We start from the raw sequence: 16,358 nt of genomic DNA, 5'->3' as shown, positions 1-16,358 counted from the left end.
ATTAGACTACTAATCTTGCTCTATCTCAAAACGTCGAGGACAAAAAGTAAAAGTATAAACAGAGACGTTTTTTGGTGGGAAGAGAATTGATAAGTTCAAGTTTTACCTCATTGAACAATGGAGGTTCTATTTATCAACAGTACTTGAGACAATGTTAAACTTTTGGTTAAGAGAAAAGAACAGTTAGAAATCTGAAATTCGTTAGTAACGTGAAGGCATCTCGCCTACCATTCCAAAGTTGCACTTTTTTTAAGATAAGAACGTGGTTTTGTTAGGTCATAAACAAGTGGTAAGTTTGGTTCGGTTTTGGCTCTCTGTCATTCCATTTTTAAATATCTGAAACTTTATCTAAAAAGGAATCCCATTTCCGAAAGAGACAAACTCGAACATAGTATTTAAATTAAATTAACGGAATCAAATTATTGCATTTAACACTACTCGAAACCAATATCAGATACAGATCTGTTAACCAAAACATTAACTTAATCATGTAAATACCATGTGTAAAATAACAGTTGGTTAAAAAAAGGGCAAATCTCCAAAATAGCACCTTTCTAAGTTTATATCACAAAAATGGCACTCAAAAACTAAAATGACCAAAATAGCATTTTATCTTTTGAAAAATTTAAATTTTTTTATTTTTCAAAATTTGAAATCTTATCTCCAAAACCTCATTTCTCAACTCTAAACCCTAAAACCTAAACTCTAAACCCTAAACCCTAAATTCTAAACCCTAAACCCCACTTATTGAATGCTATTTTTGTGACTTTTGACCTTAAGTGCTAGTTTGGAAACAAAAACTTGATTTAGTGCTATTTTGGTCTTTTTCTCTTAAAAAAATTTGAAACCATATTGTTGACTAGAAATATCAACTGAAGATATTTATTTATTTTTCTGAAAGAACGCGGCCCGAGAATAGATCGAGAAGGTACAAAAAGGTCAAAGAAACGAATATTTGTTGTCAATGTGCGTCACCCCTTGGAGGAATATTAAACCGATGGTAAGCAACGTATTGTTAGGTGTCGGTCTTTTGTTGACCCAATCGTAAACCGGGTAACAAGCAATCAATTTTTTGTTGACCCAATCTAAACCAGTGACCTTCTTTTCTATAAGAGAAGAAAGGGCTCAAGACTTGCTTTTATTCGCCAGACTCTCTCTCTCTATTTTCCTTGTTCGTCAAGCCAGATCTCTCTCCATAAATCTCTCTCATCAGCGCTCCTCACTTGTGTCCCTTTGAAATCGCTTTTGTGTAAACGATGGCGATGATAGAGCAAAAGCCGAAGACGAAGATCGTGTGTACTCTGGGTCCAGCTTCGAGATCCGTTGAGATGGTGGAGAAGCTTCTGAAGGCGGGCATGAACGTGGCTAGGTTTAACTTTTCACACGGATCTCATGAGTACCACCAAGAGACTCTCGATAACCTCCGTCAAGCTATGCTCAACACTGGCATCCTTTGCGCCGTCATGCTCGATACCAAGGTTTGTCAGTATATCGATCACTTGTATGTCTATGGTGTTAGCTCTCTCCCCTGAAGTACGCTTCTGATTTCAATTTCACTGTGATCTGGTTTGCCAGTTTCTAATTGGTTTATTACTTTTTTCGATCTGAAACGGTGACGCGTGTATGTTTATTGCTCGTGTTGAATGTCTCTTTTTTGTTATTTATACTGTTTTGTCTGTATATGCCATTTCTGTTGTGAATCTCTAGATCTGTCTGTCATACATTGATTATTTATGTGATGTAGTAAAGGTTTCCAATTATAACTTGAATCAGGACCAAATCTGCTATTAAAAAGAGTGTTCAGGTTGTTGAAGAGACCATTGCTATTAACAGCACCTTAGATCTATTGGGAATATGTTAATACTATTTTTGATAGATGAATAAGAAACCATGTTACTGAACTTTTCTTCTCTCTGGTCTGGTGATTATTGTTCTTTGTGGCTAGAGATGTTAATCAGTGTGTGGAGTATACAAGTTATAGCTAAAGTTGAAATCATTTTTTTATGTTTGTTGTTTATATAAATGTCACACCTGCTTTATGTATGAGGCAGACATGTCCACAGTTCAAGAAACAAGAGAGACCTGTAGTTGTCGAGTCAGAATAAGCTATGTTGATAGACAGTCAGTCTTCTTGGATTGTTCTCTTGTCTGTGATCGATTTATGATGTGTGGGAAGTAGAAGTTATGTCCAAGTTACAATTGATAAGATTTATTTGTGTTGTATAATGTGAATGTCTAAATTTGTGGCAGATCTATTTGTGTTTCTGACTATTACTGACGGAACTGTTTTTTCTATTTTCTCTTATAAAGGGTCCTGAAATCCGAACCGGGTTCTTGAAAGATGGGAAACCAATACAGTTGAAACAAGGCCAAGAGATCACCATTTCGACTGATTACGACTTGCAGGGCGACGAGAACACGATCTGCATGAGTTACAAGAAGCTGGCTGTAGATGTGAACCCAGGGATGGTCATTCTCTGTGCCGATGGTACTATTTCCTTACTCGTCCTCTCTTGTGACACAGAGAATGGTACCGTCCGTTGCCGCTGCGAGAACTCCGCCATGCTCGGTGAGAGGAAGAATGTCAACCTCCCTGGTGTTGTCGTGGATCTCCCTACTCTCACCGAGAAAGACAAAGAAGACATCATGAAGTGGGGAGTCCCTAATCAGATCGACATGATTGCTCTGTCTTTTGTTAGAAAAGGTTCAGACTTGGTGCAGGTCAGGAAACTACTTGGAAAACACGCCAAGAACATTCTTCTCATGTCAAAGGTATATATATATGTTAAACCAAATCTCTCTCTCTCTCTTTCTGTTTACAGTAACAAAAAAATTGATTATGATTGTTTTGTGTTTGATTAGGTGGAGAACCAAGAAGGTGTGGCGAACTTCGATGACATTCTTGTCAACTCCGACGCCTTCATGATTGCAAGAGGAGATCTCGGCATGGAGATCCCGATCGAGAAGATCTTCTTAGCTCAGAAAGTGATGATCTACAAATGCAACATCCAGGGGAAGCCTGTGGTCACAGCGACGCAGATGCTCGAGTCCATGATCAAATCCCCTCGTCCCACAAGAGCTGAAGCCACTGACGTAGCAAACGCTGTCCTCGACGGCACGGACTGCGTCATGCTCAGCGGCGAAACCGCAGCTGGAGCGTACCCTGAGCTAGCTGTGCGTACCATGGCCAAGATCTGCGTGGAAGCCGAGAGCACGCTTGACTACGGAGACGTCTTCAAGAGGATCATGAAGTACTCTCCGGTTCCGATGAGCCCGCTTGAGTCGCTCGCGTCCTCTGCTGTCAGAACCGCTAACTCGGCTAGAGCCACTCTCATCATGGTCCTAACCAGGGGAGGAAGCACGGCGAGGCTTGTGGCTAAGTACAGACCAGGGATGCCGATTTTGTCTGTCGTGGTTCCGGAGATCAAAACCGACTTGTTCGACTGGTCTTGCAGCGACGAGTCACCCGCGAGGCATAGTCTTATCTTCCGCGGTTTGATCCCTGTGCTGTACGCAGGGTCGGCAAGAGCCTCGCACGATGAATCAACAGAAGAAGCTATTGAGTTTGCGACTCAGCAGGGGAAAGAGAAAGAGCTGTGTAAGACTGGAGACTCCGTTGTTGCTCTACTCCGAGTTGGGAACGCTTCCCTAATCAAGATCTTGACCGTTAAGTGATGATGATTAGGAAAAATCCCGTTTTTGGCGTCTGGCGTTGGAGGAAACGCAACTATATACGTTTTTCTTAATTTGAATTTTATTCAAGATTTGTGATTAAAATCTTGAGATAGAAAACTCAAATTCTCTTTCTTGCTGATTACAACTGTGGTGACCCGTGTGAATCCACTTACGGTTTTTTTTCTTCTGGATTTCTATTGGTTGTATGGAACTAATGAATGGTACACGTATCTCTACTATCATGATTTTCTTTTTGTTTTCATTTCTTTATTATTTTTTTGCCATATTATTTATCAAAAGGTTTAAAAACATAAGACCTAAACTAAAGGGCATCCAGGTTGAAACTTACAAGCCCAACTTTAAAACTAAAAAATGCCCAAACAATGGTCCATTCAACCCAAACCGAAAACAAGACTCGACAATCCTGTTACGTGTCGAAACCGCAGTGACACCGAGGACACACGTTGGAACCTCCCATCGCCTTCACCGCTTGAGACAATCTGCCGGAACCGACGCATCTGAACCACTATCAATGAAACCACACCGGTTTCAACCAAACTCCATCATCTTCCTCGCTTGATTCAACGTCTTAAGAGAACATCATCGGACAATCGAGATCTCATCTCAAGACTGCAGGCCACCAAACCAACCACAAATCGACTCATCTCCTCGACCGAACCTTGCGGGCCATACAACGCCATACAAACCCGATCCAAGGCAGAGATTAAAAAAACACAGATCTACGAAATCACCAGAGATTAAAACGCCAACCATCAATCCTCAATGACCGACGTACAACATGCGACATCAATATCAGATCGAGAGACATAGTATCGGATGAAGCACAAATTTGTAGATCGACGAAATCGGGATTAACCCGAGGACAAAACCGACGATAGCGGTGCTGAAAAAGCCACCGTTTCCCGGAAACGTAGACGGGCGAAGTAGAGGCTGGAAACTTCCCCTTTCCCAGAGACAAAGCGGATGACCTCCACCGTAGATTAGGTGTCTCCGAGACCAAAAAACTATCAGAAGCAAGAGCTCTGATCAGAGTTATTCAAAACCAAAACGAAACACATGCAACTAAAACTATAAAAAAGAAGATAGGCCGGACCGACGGTGGCTAGAGGAGCCTCGCCGTCGGCCGGAAAACACAATAAGCTTTTCTTTTTTTGTTCTAAAGAGAGAGAGTCTTTTTTTTTCTTCGTTGGCTTGTTTCTCTCATTTTCATTTCTTTATATATATACGTAATTCTGAAAATGTATTTAAATGTTATGCTCTAATTAAAAAAATACAGAGAGCATGAAGACAAATTTTTTTTTTTTTTTTTACATCGACCATGAAGACAATAAAGAGAAAAGAGACAGCGCATGGACCCGCCCATACAAAAAATCATTCAGACAAAGAATTAAAGCCTAAGAACATGAAGATTGAATTATCATCGCCCACACAGAGAAAATCATTCTGACAAGTTTTAATCATTCTCTCTTATTTTGTTTACATTTTACATCATTATTTGGACATCAATTGACGTATATAATTAAACGAGTATAAAACAAAAGCATTGAAACAAACACACAAAGCAAAACTAAAATTGATCATCTCTGTACAGCAACAATTATAAGAAGATTGAAACAAATAATAACAGATAACATCTCCATGGATTTTTCTTTGTTCAACAATCTGAAGGAAAGAACATCATTTTTATGTACATAGAACAAGACAAGTTCAAGAACAAGAACAACAAAACCAAGATGTTTTAGTTTATGAGTGTTTTGTTCTTCTTTTGATCAGCGAGAAGATCCAGAGGATGATGAAGAAGAAGAGAAGAATCCACTAAATGGCCATGAAAACGAAAACCTTCTTCCATTACCGCTCCTCGCATCATCCTCTCTTCCATTCCCTTCCACATTCTCAACAACGTTTCCGTTACTACTCTCCGGAACAGTAGTTCTTGTCCTCGTTTGTCTCTCCGATTCAACCTTACTTCCATCACCATCCCCAGAAGGAAGCTCGAACCGACACACGGGACAAGAGCTATGAAGCTCAAGCCACGGAACAATACACTTAACGTGAAACTTATGCTTACACGGCATCTCTTTAGCTTCCTCCTCCACTCCTTTCTCAAACTCATCCAAACAAACCGAACACTGCAGCAACGGGTCAGTAATCTTAACCGTAGGCAAAGCATCGACCACTTCTTTGCGAGCAGGTGGAGTCCCTTGCCTGTTGGGATCATTCTCAGCTAAATGCTGAAGCAAAAGATCTAGACCAGGTCCGATGAAGTAATCTCCAAGCGAAGTCAAAGCAGGATGATGGCTACTCTGCGCTTGTTGTCCTTGAACGACGAGGGACTGGTTCAGGGGATTGATCATTATAACTCTATTGCTCTCTCGATCATCAGACGTGTCGTACTCAGAAGCAATCCCTGCGCGTATCCCTTGAAGCAACTGTAATATATTATTCCCTGAGCTTCTTCGTCTTCTCCTTAAGAGAGATTCAAACTCTCTGTCCAGATCAATCTCTCCACCGTGTCGTCTAGCTAGATGATGACGGTAGACATCATTATCATTGTCTTCTTCTTCTTCTTCTTCATCAAACTCAAACTCTGCTCTCCTAAACCTTCTTGGTCTCCGAGGAGTACTCATCATTCCAAGCAAGACTGGTGCCCATAGAGACATAGCACGGTCTGTTCCCGGGTCTTGAACGCCACTTCCATTACCATTACTGCTCATTTCTTCGATGAATCCGCTTTGGCAAAAGGGACATTTGATCTCAGATTCCGTTACTGGATTCACCATTTGTGAACACATGTGACACCAATACCTAGCTGCCATTGTTTCCTCCATGTCTTTCTCCTTTCAACCTCCCTATATCTGCAGAGACAACAAGAGGAGGAGTAACACAATGAAACCCTCCAAACTCTGTTTTGTTTGCAATTCGTTTTTCTAGTTCAGATCTAAAGACAAGAGAATTGTATCCCTTAAAGTTTCCAACTTTGACCAATCAATTACAAGTTTCAGACAAGAACATGTTTGAAAAGGAGAGGACAAGTCAAGCTTCTTTCTTACACAGATTTGAATAGAATCCAAAACCCCACAAAACAAAACAAAAATTAGAATCTTGTAAAAAGATCAAAGAGGAAAGAACCGTTTTAAAAAGGAAACAATTATTTGTCCTCCTTTTTTCAATTAACAAACGAAAAAGGATTGAAAATCATGAAAGAAAAAACCCAGAAAAAAAATTGCACAACATAAAAACCTTTACCTTTAAATATCCTTTGAATCTGTTCTTCCTTCTTTTGGTTATTTCTAAGAAATTAAACCCCCAAAAAGCTCAAGAGATATTTTTTAAGATGCTTTTGCGAGAGGGTTGGAGAGGAGAGAGAGAGAGAGAGGAAATGAAGAAGAGAAAGAGTGGAAGGAAACAAAAACAACCCAACAGCGTCCTCTCTTCTAACCCAAACTCCTTACCTTGTTTCCTCTTTTACTTTATGTCCTTTTCTTAATTAGCATTGATTGTTAGTATTAAATCATTAATGAAGTTTTAAGACTTTTTGTTAATTTTAGTCTTTCCCTCACACAATTTTAGGTTTATTACTAATTTATCTTATCAGTAGCTCATTCAACGCTTGTGGTCTCCGTCTAATTACGTTTCCATGTTATTTATTTGGTCATATTATAATGACTACTATATATGTATGCTACTTGCAAGAGAGAATAAAGTACACTAGGTTAAGACCCGCGCCTTGCGCAGGATAAATATTATATATAAATTATTTTTAAGTATTATCTATTTTTTACATATTATGAAATAATAAATATACATTAAATAATTAACAATTTAGTAACTATTACATATATATAATTAAATTGGTACAAATACTTAAATAAATTTTATTAATCCAGACAAATATTTTTTTTATATGGTATAAAATTAAGTTTAAATGATATTAAGATATATAGTACATTTTTAACATTGACATCTGTTAAAAAATATTTTATACTCGTATTATTTTTGATCACTTGTATTTCTTTATAACAAATTTTTTAAATCAATGACAATAATTAAAAAATTGTGGGATGTTTAATAGTTTTAGTAATTTATAATTTTAAAAAAATTCCATGCAAAATTTAAAATCTTAATATTAAGTTGTCAATAATTGTTCAAAATGTTTATCAAAAGAATTGAAAACAAATTCGAAATTACAAATATGTATTTTATATGGTATATAATTTATTTTTGAAAAATATTAATATACATATATATAATATTTATTATATGAGATTTCCTATTTATGTAATTTTGTAATCATTTGTATCTTGTTATAACATAAATTTTAAACCATGGATAACAAAAATTTTAGTGTGATTTTTTTTAACAACTTTAGCCATTTGTATTCGTTTTTTAAAATTCAAAATATAGCATATACGAAAAAATCTAATTTTTTATTATATAGTTAATGTGGTTGTTTAATTTATTTTAATAAGTTAAAATTTTAAAAAATGATAGAAAATAGACTAAATTTTATCAAATCTTTATTATTCAAAATCATTAATTGTCATATATACTTTAGCCACATTAGGTAATTCCGTGATTTTTATTTAAGGAAACAATGAAGAACATTTATGATTAATTTGTGGTAAGTTTAATAAAAAGTTTATTATATATTTCTATAGACCAACATATTTTTCTAAAGATTCTAAGAATGATTGTGGTGATGACATGTGGCTACAAAATATATTGTAATGCTTCTCCTTTAATATATAGGGGATGTCTACTATCTAAAATGTATGTAAATATTCGTTTGATGTAAGACTTAAGAGGTTATTAATTTTTATATCTTTATAGATAGGTGAGCTATATCGTTCGCTTGACATTAATTTTCTATGATTGAAGAATGAAGATAACTTCTTTTAAACGGAATTGGACCGAGTATTCTCTATTACATTCTTGATTCTTCAATAATGTGTTCACCAACTGTTTCATTATGCGTTATCAACAAGTAACCACTTCATACTTGGAACCCACTACTCCAGCCAAAGGTGTCTAAATCACCAACAGAGGAAACCCTGTTTAAAAGAAAGATTTCACACTAGACCATTTACAATGGACTAGCAGCAGTTGTATGTACCCTTTTAAAAGAAAGATAACACATTAGATTATGCGTTCGTTATGTTTTCCCAGTCGAATGAAATATATGTTTCCTTCCTCCACAACATGGAGACCAAGAGGAGGGACTTTATTGACTAAATGAGCTAAATATAGGGGAAAAAAGCTCACAAGTTCTAATTTCTTATATAAGATTCATATGTAAAATGTTTTGTCTTGGGGGAGGAAAAACGAACAATATGTTTTTTTTTTGGGTTTAAATCAAACAATATTTGTCATAAAATATAAAATTAGAATGATAATGAAAATTCATAAGATAGTGGATATTTGGTGATGTCCCTCTGACTATTGAACATGACTTGTCTCCAGAGCGGAGCCTGTAACTTCAGTCATACATGATCCGACATGCAGGCGAACTCCTGGGCAAGAAAGCTAACTCCGTGCTCATTTTAAGTTTCTTGCGGCTGGTGGGTATAGGTTTTATAATTACTTTCTTTAAACAGAATCCGTTTTTTAAGATGAATTCTACCATTTCTTTATCTTCCTCATTTCCTTCATATTCATCCCATTCAAAAGTTTCAAGCCGCGTTACCAGACATTCAGGAACTGAGCTCTGTTCACTCCAGCTGGGGCGCAGTTCACTTTTAATGCACCGCTGAGATAAATTGAGAGGACATAAATACACAACGCATTAGAGATAAATGTAAATAGAGCAAAGGAAACTGAATGATTTGGGACGAAATATATGTACCTTATAAAGCTTGAGGTATCGTAGATTAGGAGAGTTATTGAGCATACGCATAAGTAGACTCAACCATTCTGTTTCACATGTACATATCTGTAAATGTTTAAGACAGTGGAAAACACTGCCAACATGACACAAATTCTGCATAAGAGACCCCAATAAGTTAAATAAACAGTGTTAGTGCCAATTACATATTTTATCAACAAGGACACATTATGTATCAATAAATTAGTACCGACGAAAACCCAAGAATTAATTACCAAGCTAGTGAGCTAAAAACAACATATTACCTTTGAGGTTTGGAAGCAGAGAACAAGACGCTTGGCTGAAGATAGAGAACATAGAAGCTTGGCTGAAGATAGAGAACATCAAAGAAGGTAAAATCTTTTTATGTATTAGTTATATCATTTGTAGTGAGAAGTTTTGAATCCTATAACATTTTGAAGTTTTGATCATGTGGCTAAGTGTTGATGCTCACTGCAGGCTTTTACTGAATCACTTTGGTTTACCCCGAAAGCGAGGTAATAACTGGACTTTTTCAATGAGTGTTATTATCATTAAGCCTTACGCACAGCTCAGACTCATCGAATATGCTTCTCTGTCTTATAAGTACTACACTTTGCTTTTGCTATTTGGTGTTTCAAGGAAAGAAATCTGCTCTCAGGTATATATTTAAATATATGGTTTCCGTTGCCATTTAAAATAGAATTCATATTCTCAGTTTCTCTCACAAATGAGTCATTGGTGTTTGGTTCAACTTCATTTGCTTAAACCACCGTTGAGTCATGTGAACATGAATATGCATAAAGGAACATGGGTATGTAATCTCATAGGACGGCTCGGATGCTTACAAGAGACCAGCATGTCGCAATGAGTACCGTCAAGTGTGGATTTCATAGGACGGCTCGAATGATGCAGTCAAGCGTGAATACTCGTAAGAAAGGTAAAATTATTGGCTGTAGAATCGTCTGCAATATTTATCATCGTTAATAATACAATCATACAACGTTAAAAAAATTAATATGTCATGCATATTTTTTCATTATCAACTTTCTGTCTTTCTCCGTTCTCCTTTCGCTGCTTCGAATAAATTTTTTAGTATTAGACTATTAGTTTTTGATTATTCTTTCACCGCTTTATAGAACCACTTGTATCTCTATCTCGAAAACATAATATCATCACGTTTTTGCAGTGTTAGACGAGGTTTTCAGTGTCGTTCATTCGTCTAAATGTAATTTTACTTCACCATACACACATTTAAAACAAAGCCTGGCAGTAATTTCACACAGACAACACTCCAATACACATTTTGGGAAATGAAGAAGGCATTACAAACCCAAACTAATGAACTATAATTAGAATCTACCATTTTTCCACCCAATATATAATTGGTAGCGTTAGATAGCACCTCTTCTTTTCACAACCAATCTTCTTGTAACAACACCAACAATACTCTCTCTCTCTCTCTCTCTCTCTCCAAAAAACTCCATTTCTCAGCAAATCCAAATCAACACAAACCCTAATTTAGTCCCCTTAAATTTCTTCAACTTCTCCGCCGTTTCGCCAATGTGGCGGCCGTGGCGCAAATCATCGTTCGTTTCCGCATCTCACGCCTAACTCCTAGATTTTTTGTTCTTATAAGTTTTTTTTTTGTTCTAATTCTTCTACTCGATAACTGGAATAATTAAAAATATACTATATGTTATTCATGAGAGTGGTTCTTCAATGTAGTTGAAGGTTGTTATTGGTGATGATTCGTGGTGCAACATTTGTTAGTGGTTTTTAATCTAAGACAAAACTAAAGAGTCGTGGTGCAACATTTGTTTTTTGGTGTTATGTTCGTATTACTTCTCCGATATGTTTAATGCACGCAGATAATGTTTGAGAAGAATTATGGAATGTACAAAGAAACACACCAAATAATCTCAGTTACTTATTGACTTATGGTAATGATAAATCAGTTGCTCGGATTCAAAATCGCATGCAACATGGTTTCTGATATCAACACAATCACTATGGATTAATCATTAGGGCATCTGCATCAGCGAACTGGGTGCGCGATCTCTTATTTCATTATTTGATTTTTTTGGTCTGATTAAAAAGTAAATAAATAATAATAGTCGAATCAAGTGGGCCACCACGTATCGTGGAGCCCGCAAAACAGTGATGAACCCGTATCACTGTAAAGACCTCACGCGACCAAAGTTCATAAAAAATAGATTATTATAATAATTTTTTTTTGGGAATTGTGTGAACTTGAGCAATAATTCTCTAATGGGGGTGCTCTTAGAGCATCTCTAATGTAAAACTCCATTTTTTTCCTCCAAAATGGACTAAAATTGAAAATAGAGTAAAATTGCTCCAACCCTACTCCATTTTCCACTCCATAATGGAGTGATGAACAAACAAAAAATAAATTACTCCATTTATGGAGTACATTTCATTATGGAGTGAGATATGAAGTTGGGTTAGAGCATTCCTTACTTCATATTTACTTTTACTCTATTTTAGAGGAAAAAATGGAGTAGTGATGGAGATGCCCTTATACATAAGTGACAGTGAGATTCATCGAAAATGAAAACGATTTTGTACTTGATGCTAAAAAGTCATGTCTGGTATTAAACTTCATGAAAATTTTCTATTTGTCTAAAGGTTATAATCATGTGTTACTTTATACAAAAACAAAGTTTTGTTTTTTTGGAAAAACTGTTCTGAAAACACTTTAAATCCCTTCTGTTTATTTCTTCTTAAAGATTTGCTCAAATCTCAAATCTTTTTAAAATTCTTTGGATTTGATATATATTGAAATTCTCTCAAATCACTGGTTCAATACCGCATAGATCTATGCAATATCTAAAAAAAACAAAAGAAAAAAGGAAAAAAAAAACAGAAAGTATCTCAAATCAGCTGCTTTTATAGATACCAACTAGAACTTTTCATATCACATGCAAACCTTTAAATGGCTAAATTTTTTTTTTTTTGCACATTGCAACAATAAAATATATTTCAGTAATTCATTTCTTATTTAAATACGAATATTATTTTTCCAGAACCTCCGTATGAAATATGGTTGCTCTTATAGAATAGTTCGTAATGTTGTAGAATATGCCCAATTGACGTATATGTTTACCATGCTTCAAAAGCATATCACTTCTATATTCGAATTCAGCGCAACGTCTGGCTTAAACAAATCAGAAAAATAGCATGCATCATAAACGTGTAATGGATTACAGACATCTCATAACACTTTCACCATCGACCTACAGAAACCAAATTTTAAGGACATACGTATATAAGAATGTAAAAAACCTTGAGCTACAAGTCTCCAGGCTGAACCACGCCAAACCAAATTAAAGCGAGTCTCTGGGAGGCTGAGGATCAGGCAAGCCCTGGATAATGCCACAACGGAGACCGTTTGCTGGAAAGCTGTACTCATCCCTCTGGGATAGTTCTGGCGGGCCGACATTAACATAAAGCTGTTGACCTAAGTAACGTTTCTCGAGAATCTCAGACCGAATATTCCACATGCCACAGTTGTCGAAAGTCAATAAGATGGCTCCCCAACATTTGGGATAAACTTGGATTGTGTGTCGGTATACTGCGTCTAATAGATTATAGTTCTTCCTCTTCGCCGGCGTCCACTTCCCTGGCTCAACCCTACACACACACATTAGTCCTCTTTGAACCAAATGTTCTTACCAAAACTAATTAACTTGCAAATGTTAGTCCAAATTCGCTACGTTTTCTCTAGTCCTTGTTATTTTATCATATCATATACTGAAACAGATTCTAAAATATGAAATTTCTGCAGAATATAGATATATGTGTGTGTGTGTGTGTTCTTTAACATAAATTATAATTTCTGTCATATACTATATTAGAAGCAATAAGAATGGTACAGTTTTATATGTCATATTCTATATTAGAAGCAAGAAGAATGATAGTCGCATTTTACCCAAAAAAATGATATATAGTCGTACACGTGTTACTTGCGGTTTATATTTTAAAATGATGAATATTGTGTAAATTTAGATATATGATCATGTACTTAAATCTGTATATACTATCTGAAGTTTTACCTAATATGCATTTGATAAAAAAACATTTTCAAAATTGTGTGTTTGTGTGTGCGCGCGGGAGAGATAGTAGATATATATATACTTACGCGACAGCAAAGAAAGAGTATCCATCAAGATGCCAAGACTGTGTAGTCCTTTCCTGATTTTCGAACACAATCTCCACGAATGAACGGTGCTCGATGTTCAAAACGTTTGGCTGCACCAAAATATTACTAGTGTCAACCTTGGTCGGCTCGTCCTTAATAGTATCGTACTTGAACACCTTGTCGGCTACACCAAAATACTGAGCCAGCTTAATCGGCGTTTCGGTTTCCACGTGTGACACTCCGCTAAGCGCGTACCTGAGCTTCTTTCCCTCTATTTTCCCTACGGTGTTGACTAGTTTTATGGACCGTGTGATGTTGATTTTACCATAGTGGTATGAGCCTTGAGGGTTTGGTCTAGCTGCACTTGCGGTTAGGTTCCATCTGAATGATCGGAATTGGTTTAGTGACCAGGCCCAACCCACCGGAGGTTTAGGAAGCTCTGGAGATGCTGCACCTTTGCCTGCACGGCACAGAGATATAATCCAGAAACTTAGTAGGGTCGGTCTTATATGATCCTATTAGGATTTGAACCATAAATCCAATATTTCAAAAACAAAAAAGTACAACAAGGTTAATAATAGATATAACACCTACTTCTAGTAGTTTTTTTTTCTCAGTGAAAATTTTAACAAGATGCCATGGAAGAGATTACTTTCAAATAAACGAATAAAGTTTTATTCAGTTATAGTATGATACAAGATACTACTTATATGAAGTGTGAATAAACTCAGCTAAAAATCCATTGAAACGTCAGTAACTGTACTTGCTAGATCTTAAAACTGTAAAATGATTTTTAGTTCTTTTATAACTAAAGCAGTAAATTCGGCCCAAGCTTTTACGTTTGTAGCATGGTCAATTATTCTCTCTAGGCAAACTATGTTTGTGTTAATGAGAACATTTAGATGCAACTATTTTATGTAGACCGTAGAGTTTCTAGAATTAAGAGCTTATAACTAGAAGAATGTTTCATTTGATACCAAGGACCGATTAAATTTAAAGTGCGACATCTAGATTGAGTTCACATAACCTTACCTCCCTCATAGCGGAGAAGAGCTGTGGACGTGAGGACGGTTTTGAGGAACCGTGTGGAGGCCACCATGTAATAGTCTTTAGGTTCTTGATCAGCGGTCACAAGAACACCAAAACACTGACCAACATGAAGATCAAGTGAGTCATATAAGTTTTGCAGAGTGTGAGATCCTTCTAACTCCACAAGCTTTATCTTATGGTTCTGAATCCTAAAATTTAACGCCATCTTCAAACCCACATTGCAAATCCTATATTTGTATGTTTTCCCCGGTTTCATCGTGAAAATCGGTTCACCGGTTCCATCCGGTTTTCCTGCTTTCCCATTGATCAAAACTCCTTCAGGCCGCCCGATTGACCGACCGCTATCAAGATTGTCCTTTAGAGCTACATGTGTTTTAGTGTACCAGTCGCCTATAAGAACGGTGTAGTCATCCTCAGGATCAGGATATGGCACAGGAATGAGCGCTCTACTGTTGATTCGGAGGCCACCGAATCCACCGGCCGCACGTTGAAGACCTAAACTTGGGTAGTAGAAGTAACTACCGATCTGGTCCTTAGCTTGGAAATGGTACGTAAAGTTTTTACCAGGCGGGATGGGACATGTTGTTCCCGGCATGCCGTCTTGCCAAGAATTCTTCCTATGTTGCATTCCGCTCCTACATAAAACCGGAAACCTTCGTTAAACATTCTTAAATCTATCTGTAGATACTTTTCTTGTAACCTAACTTGCTTCACAAGAAACTAATATATATATCAACACCTAACTTGTGCAAGAAACAATATATAAATATGCTTTTGCTCACCACGTGAACAGGAAAGGCTCGTCGAGATTGTTGATGACATTAATGACGATGTTATTGTTGGTAGTTGTGTTAAGATTGGGGCCGGGAAATTTATCGTTGATCATAATAGCTTTCTGAGGAACTCCGAGGGGTGAAATCGTGCCATACGTTACTTTCCACGTAAAAAATAAGTAAGGATCCTCAGCTTTTATTACTGTCGTTAAAACAGTAAGTAAAAATCCTAGGATCACACTCTTTCTTACCATCTCTCGCTTTAAATTCTTTTAATGGTACAAGCTTGAAGAAATTAACTCTACTTTTCTTTAAAAGGAGACTACTTCTGGTTTCTTTGATAAATGTTTAAAGATCAATATATACATGATAGAGATGAAAAAAATTCGGACAAAGAAAGCTAAGTTTGTGAAGGGCCGTGTGTTCTCCTTTGGATCCACAATCTATGTATTGAAACCTTGTATTGCGCTCTTCCTCTCCTTCCATTATTTCTTCTTTACTTTTAGTAATGATTAATTATATAATGAAATTCAAATTTGGTAAGCACGATGGTTAATTAGTTGATAAATATCTATCTATATTATTAAAGTTGAAGTACACATTGAGATTGTTTGGCAATATGGATAGTAGTTAAAAAATAGTATTGTTTGGACATATGGATAGTTAAGTTAGGAAAAAAAATAATGGGCTTATGCTATTAAAACAATTTGAAGTCCATTACATTATATTAAAAAGTAATGGTTCTATGTTACTTGATATATATATTCAAATCAAAATAATAATTTAAAATTGATTTATATCAAAAATTCATTCAAAACATACATATATTCAAAATTTG

The 16,358-nt window shown here is 36.3% G+C and overlaps 3 protein-coding genes across 3 annotated transcripts; 1 reads left to right on the top strand and 2 right to left on the bottom strand.

Annotated features, from left to right (window-relative positions):
- The first annotated feature begins 1,134 nt into the window (after positions 1-1,134).
- LOC106437660 (probable pyruvate kinase, cytosolic isozyme) lies at positions 1,135-3,937 on the top strand. Its single transcript, XM_013878587.3, has 3 exons — positions 1,135-1,478; positions 2,311-2,772; positions 2,863-3,937. Exons 1-3 carry the CDS (start codon positions 1,257-1,259, stop codon positions 3,673-3,675), a joined length of 1,497 nt encoding a protein of 498 aa, XP_013734041.1. The 5' UTR covers positions 1,135-1,256; the 3' UTR covers positions 3,676-3,937.
- Positions 3,938-5,239: 1,302 nt separating this feature from the next.
- On the bottom strand, positions 5,240-7,147 carry LOC106437662 (E3 ubiquitin-protein ligase SIRP1). Its single transcript, XM_013878589.3, has 2 exons — positions 6,943-7,147; positions 5,240-6,551 (listed from the first exon to the last, which is right to left on the bottom strand). The coding sequence occupies exon 2, from the start codon at positions 6,522-6,524 to the stop codon at positions 5,466-5,468; it is 1,059 nt and encodes a 352-aa protein (XP_013734043.2). The 5' UTR covers positions 6,525-6,551; positions 6,943-7,147; the 3' UTR covers positions 5,240-5,465.
- Positions 7,148-12,661: 5,514 nt separating this feature from the next.
- LOC106441749 (L-ascorbate oxidase homolog) lies at positions 12,662-15,875 on the bottom strand. The gene is made up of 4 exons (XM_048742886.1): positions 15,530-15,875; positions 14,730-15,382; positions 13,698-14,157; positions 12,662-13,189 (listed from the first exon to the last, which is right to left on the bottom strand). The coding sequence occupies exons 1-4, from the start codon at positions 15,772-15,774 to the stop codon at positions 12,883-12,885; spliced, it is 1,665 nt and encodes a 554-aa protein (XP_048598843.1). The 5' UTR covers positions 15,775-15,875; the 3' UTR covers positions 12,662-12,882.
- Between the last annotated feature and the right edge of the window lie 483 nt (positions 15,876-16,358).

This window comes from Brassica napus, chromosome A10 (genome assembly GCF_020379485.1).
Source record: "Brassica napus cultivar Da-Ae chromosome A10, Da-Ae, whole genome shotgun sequence".
In the NCBI taxonomy this organism is placed as follows: domain Eukaryota; kingdom Viridiplantae; phylum Streptophyta; class Magnoliopsida; order Brassicales; family Brassicaceae; genus Brassica; species Brassica napus.
The sequence above is the reverse complement of the archived record's forward strand: the minus strand, read 5'-3'. Positions and strand labels throughout refer to the sequence as shown.

What these genes read in the sequence shown, in the direction of transcription:
- LOC106437660 (XM_013878587.3), top strand. Translation starts at nt 1,257, where the DNA reads ATGGCGATGATAGAGCAAAAGCCGAAGACGAAGATCGTGTGTACTCTG. An exon ending in CCGTCATGCTCGATACCAAG is followed by an intron (nt 1,479 to 2,310) that starts GTTTGTCAGTAT and finishes TCTCTTATAAAG; the next exon opens with GGTCCTGAAATCCGAACCGG. An exon ending in ACATTCTTCTCATGTCAAAG is followed by an intron (nt 2,773 to 2,862) that starts GTATATATATAT and finishes GTGTTTGATTAG; the next exon opens with GTGGAGAACCAAGAAGGTGT.
- LOC106437662 (XM_013878589.3), bottom strand. Translation starts at nt 6,524, where the DNA reads ATGGAGGAAACAATGGCAGCTAGGTATTGGTGTCACATGTGTTCACAA.
- LOC106441749 (XM_048742886.1), bottom strand. Translation starts at nt 15,774, where the DNA reads ATGGTAAGAAAGAGTGTGATCCTAGGATTTTTACTTACTGTTTTAACG. An exon ending in GAGCCTTTCCTGTTCACGTG is followed by an intron (nt 15,383 to 15,529) that starts GTGAGCAAAAGC and finishes GGTTTTATGTAG; the next exon opens with GAGCGGAATGCAACATAGGA. An exon ending in TCTTCTCCGCTATGAGGGAG is followed by an intron (nt 14,158 to 14,729) that starts GTAAGGTTATGT and finishes TGTGCCGTGCAG; the next exon opens with GCAAAGGTGCAGCATCTCCA.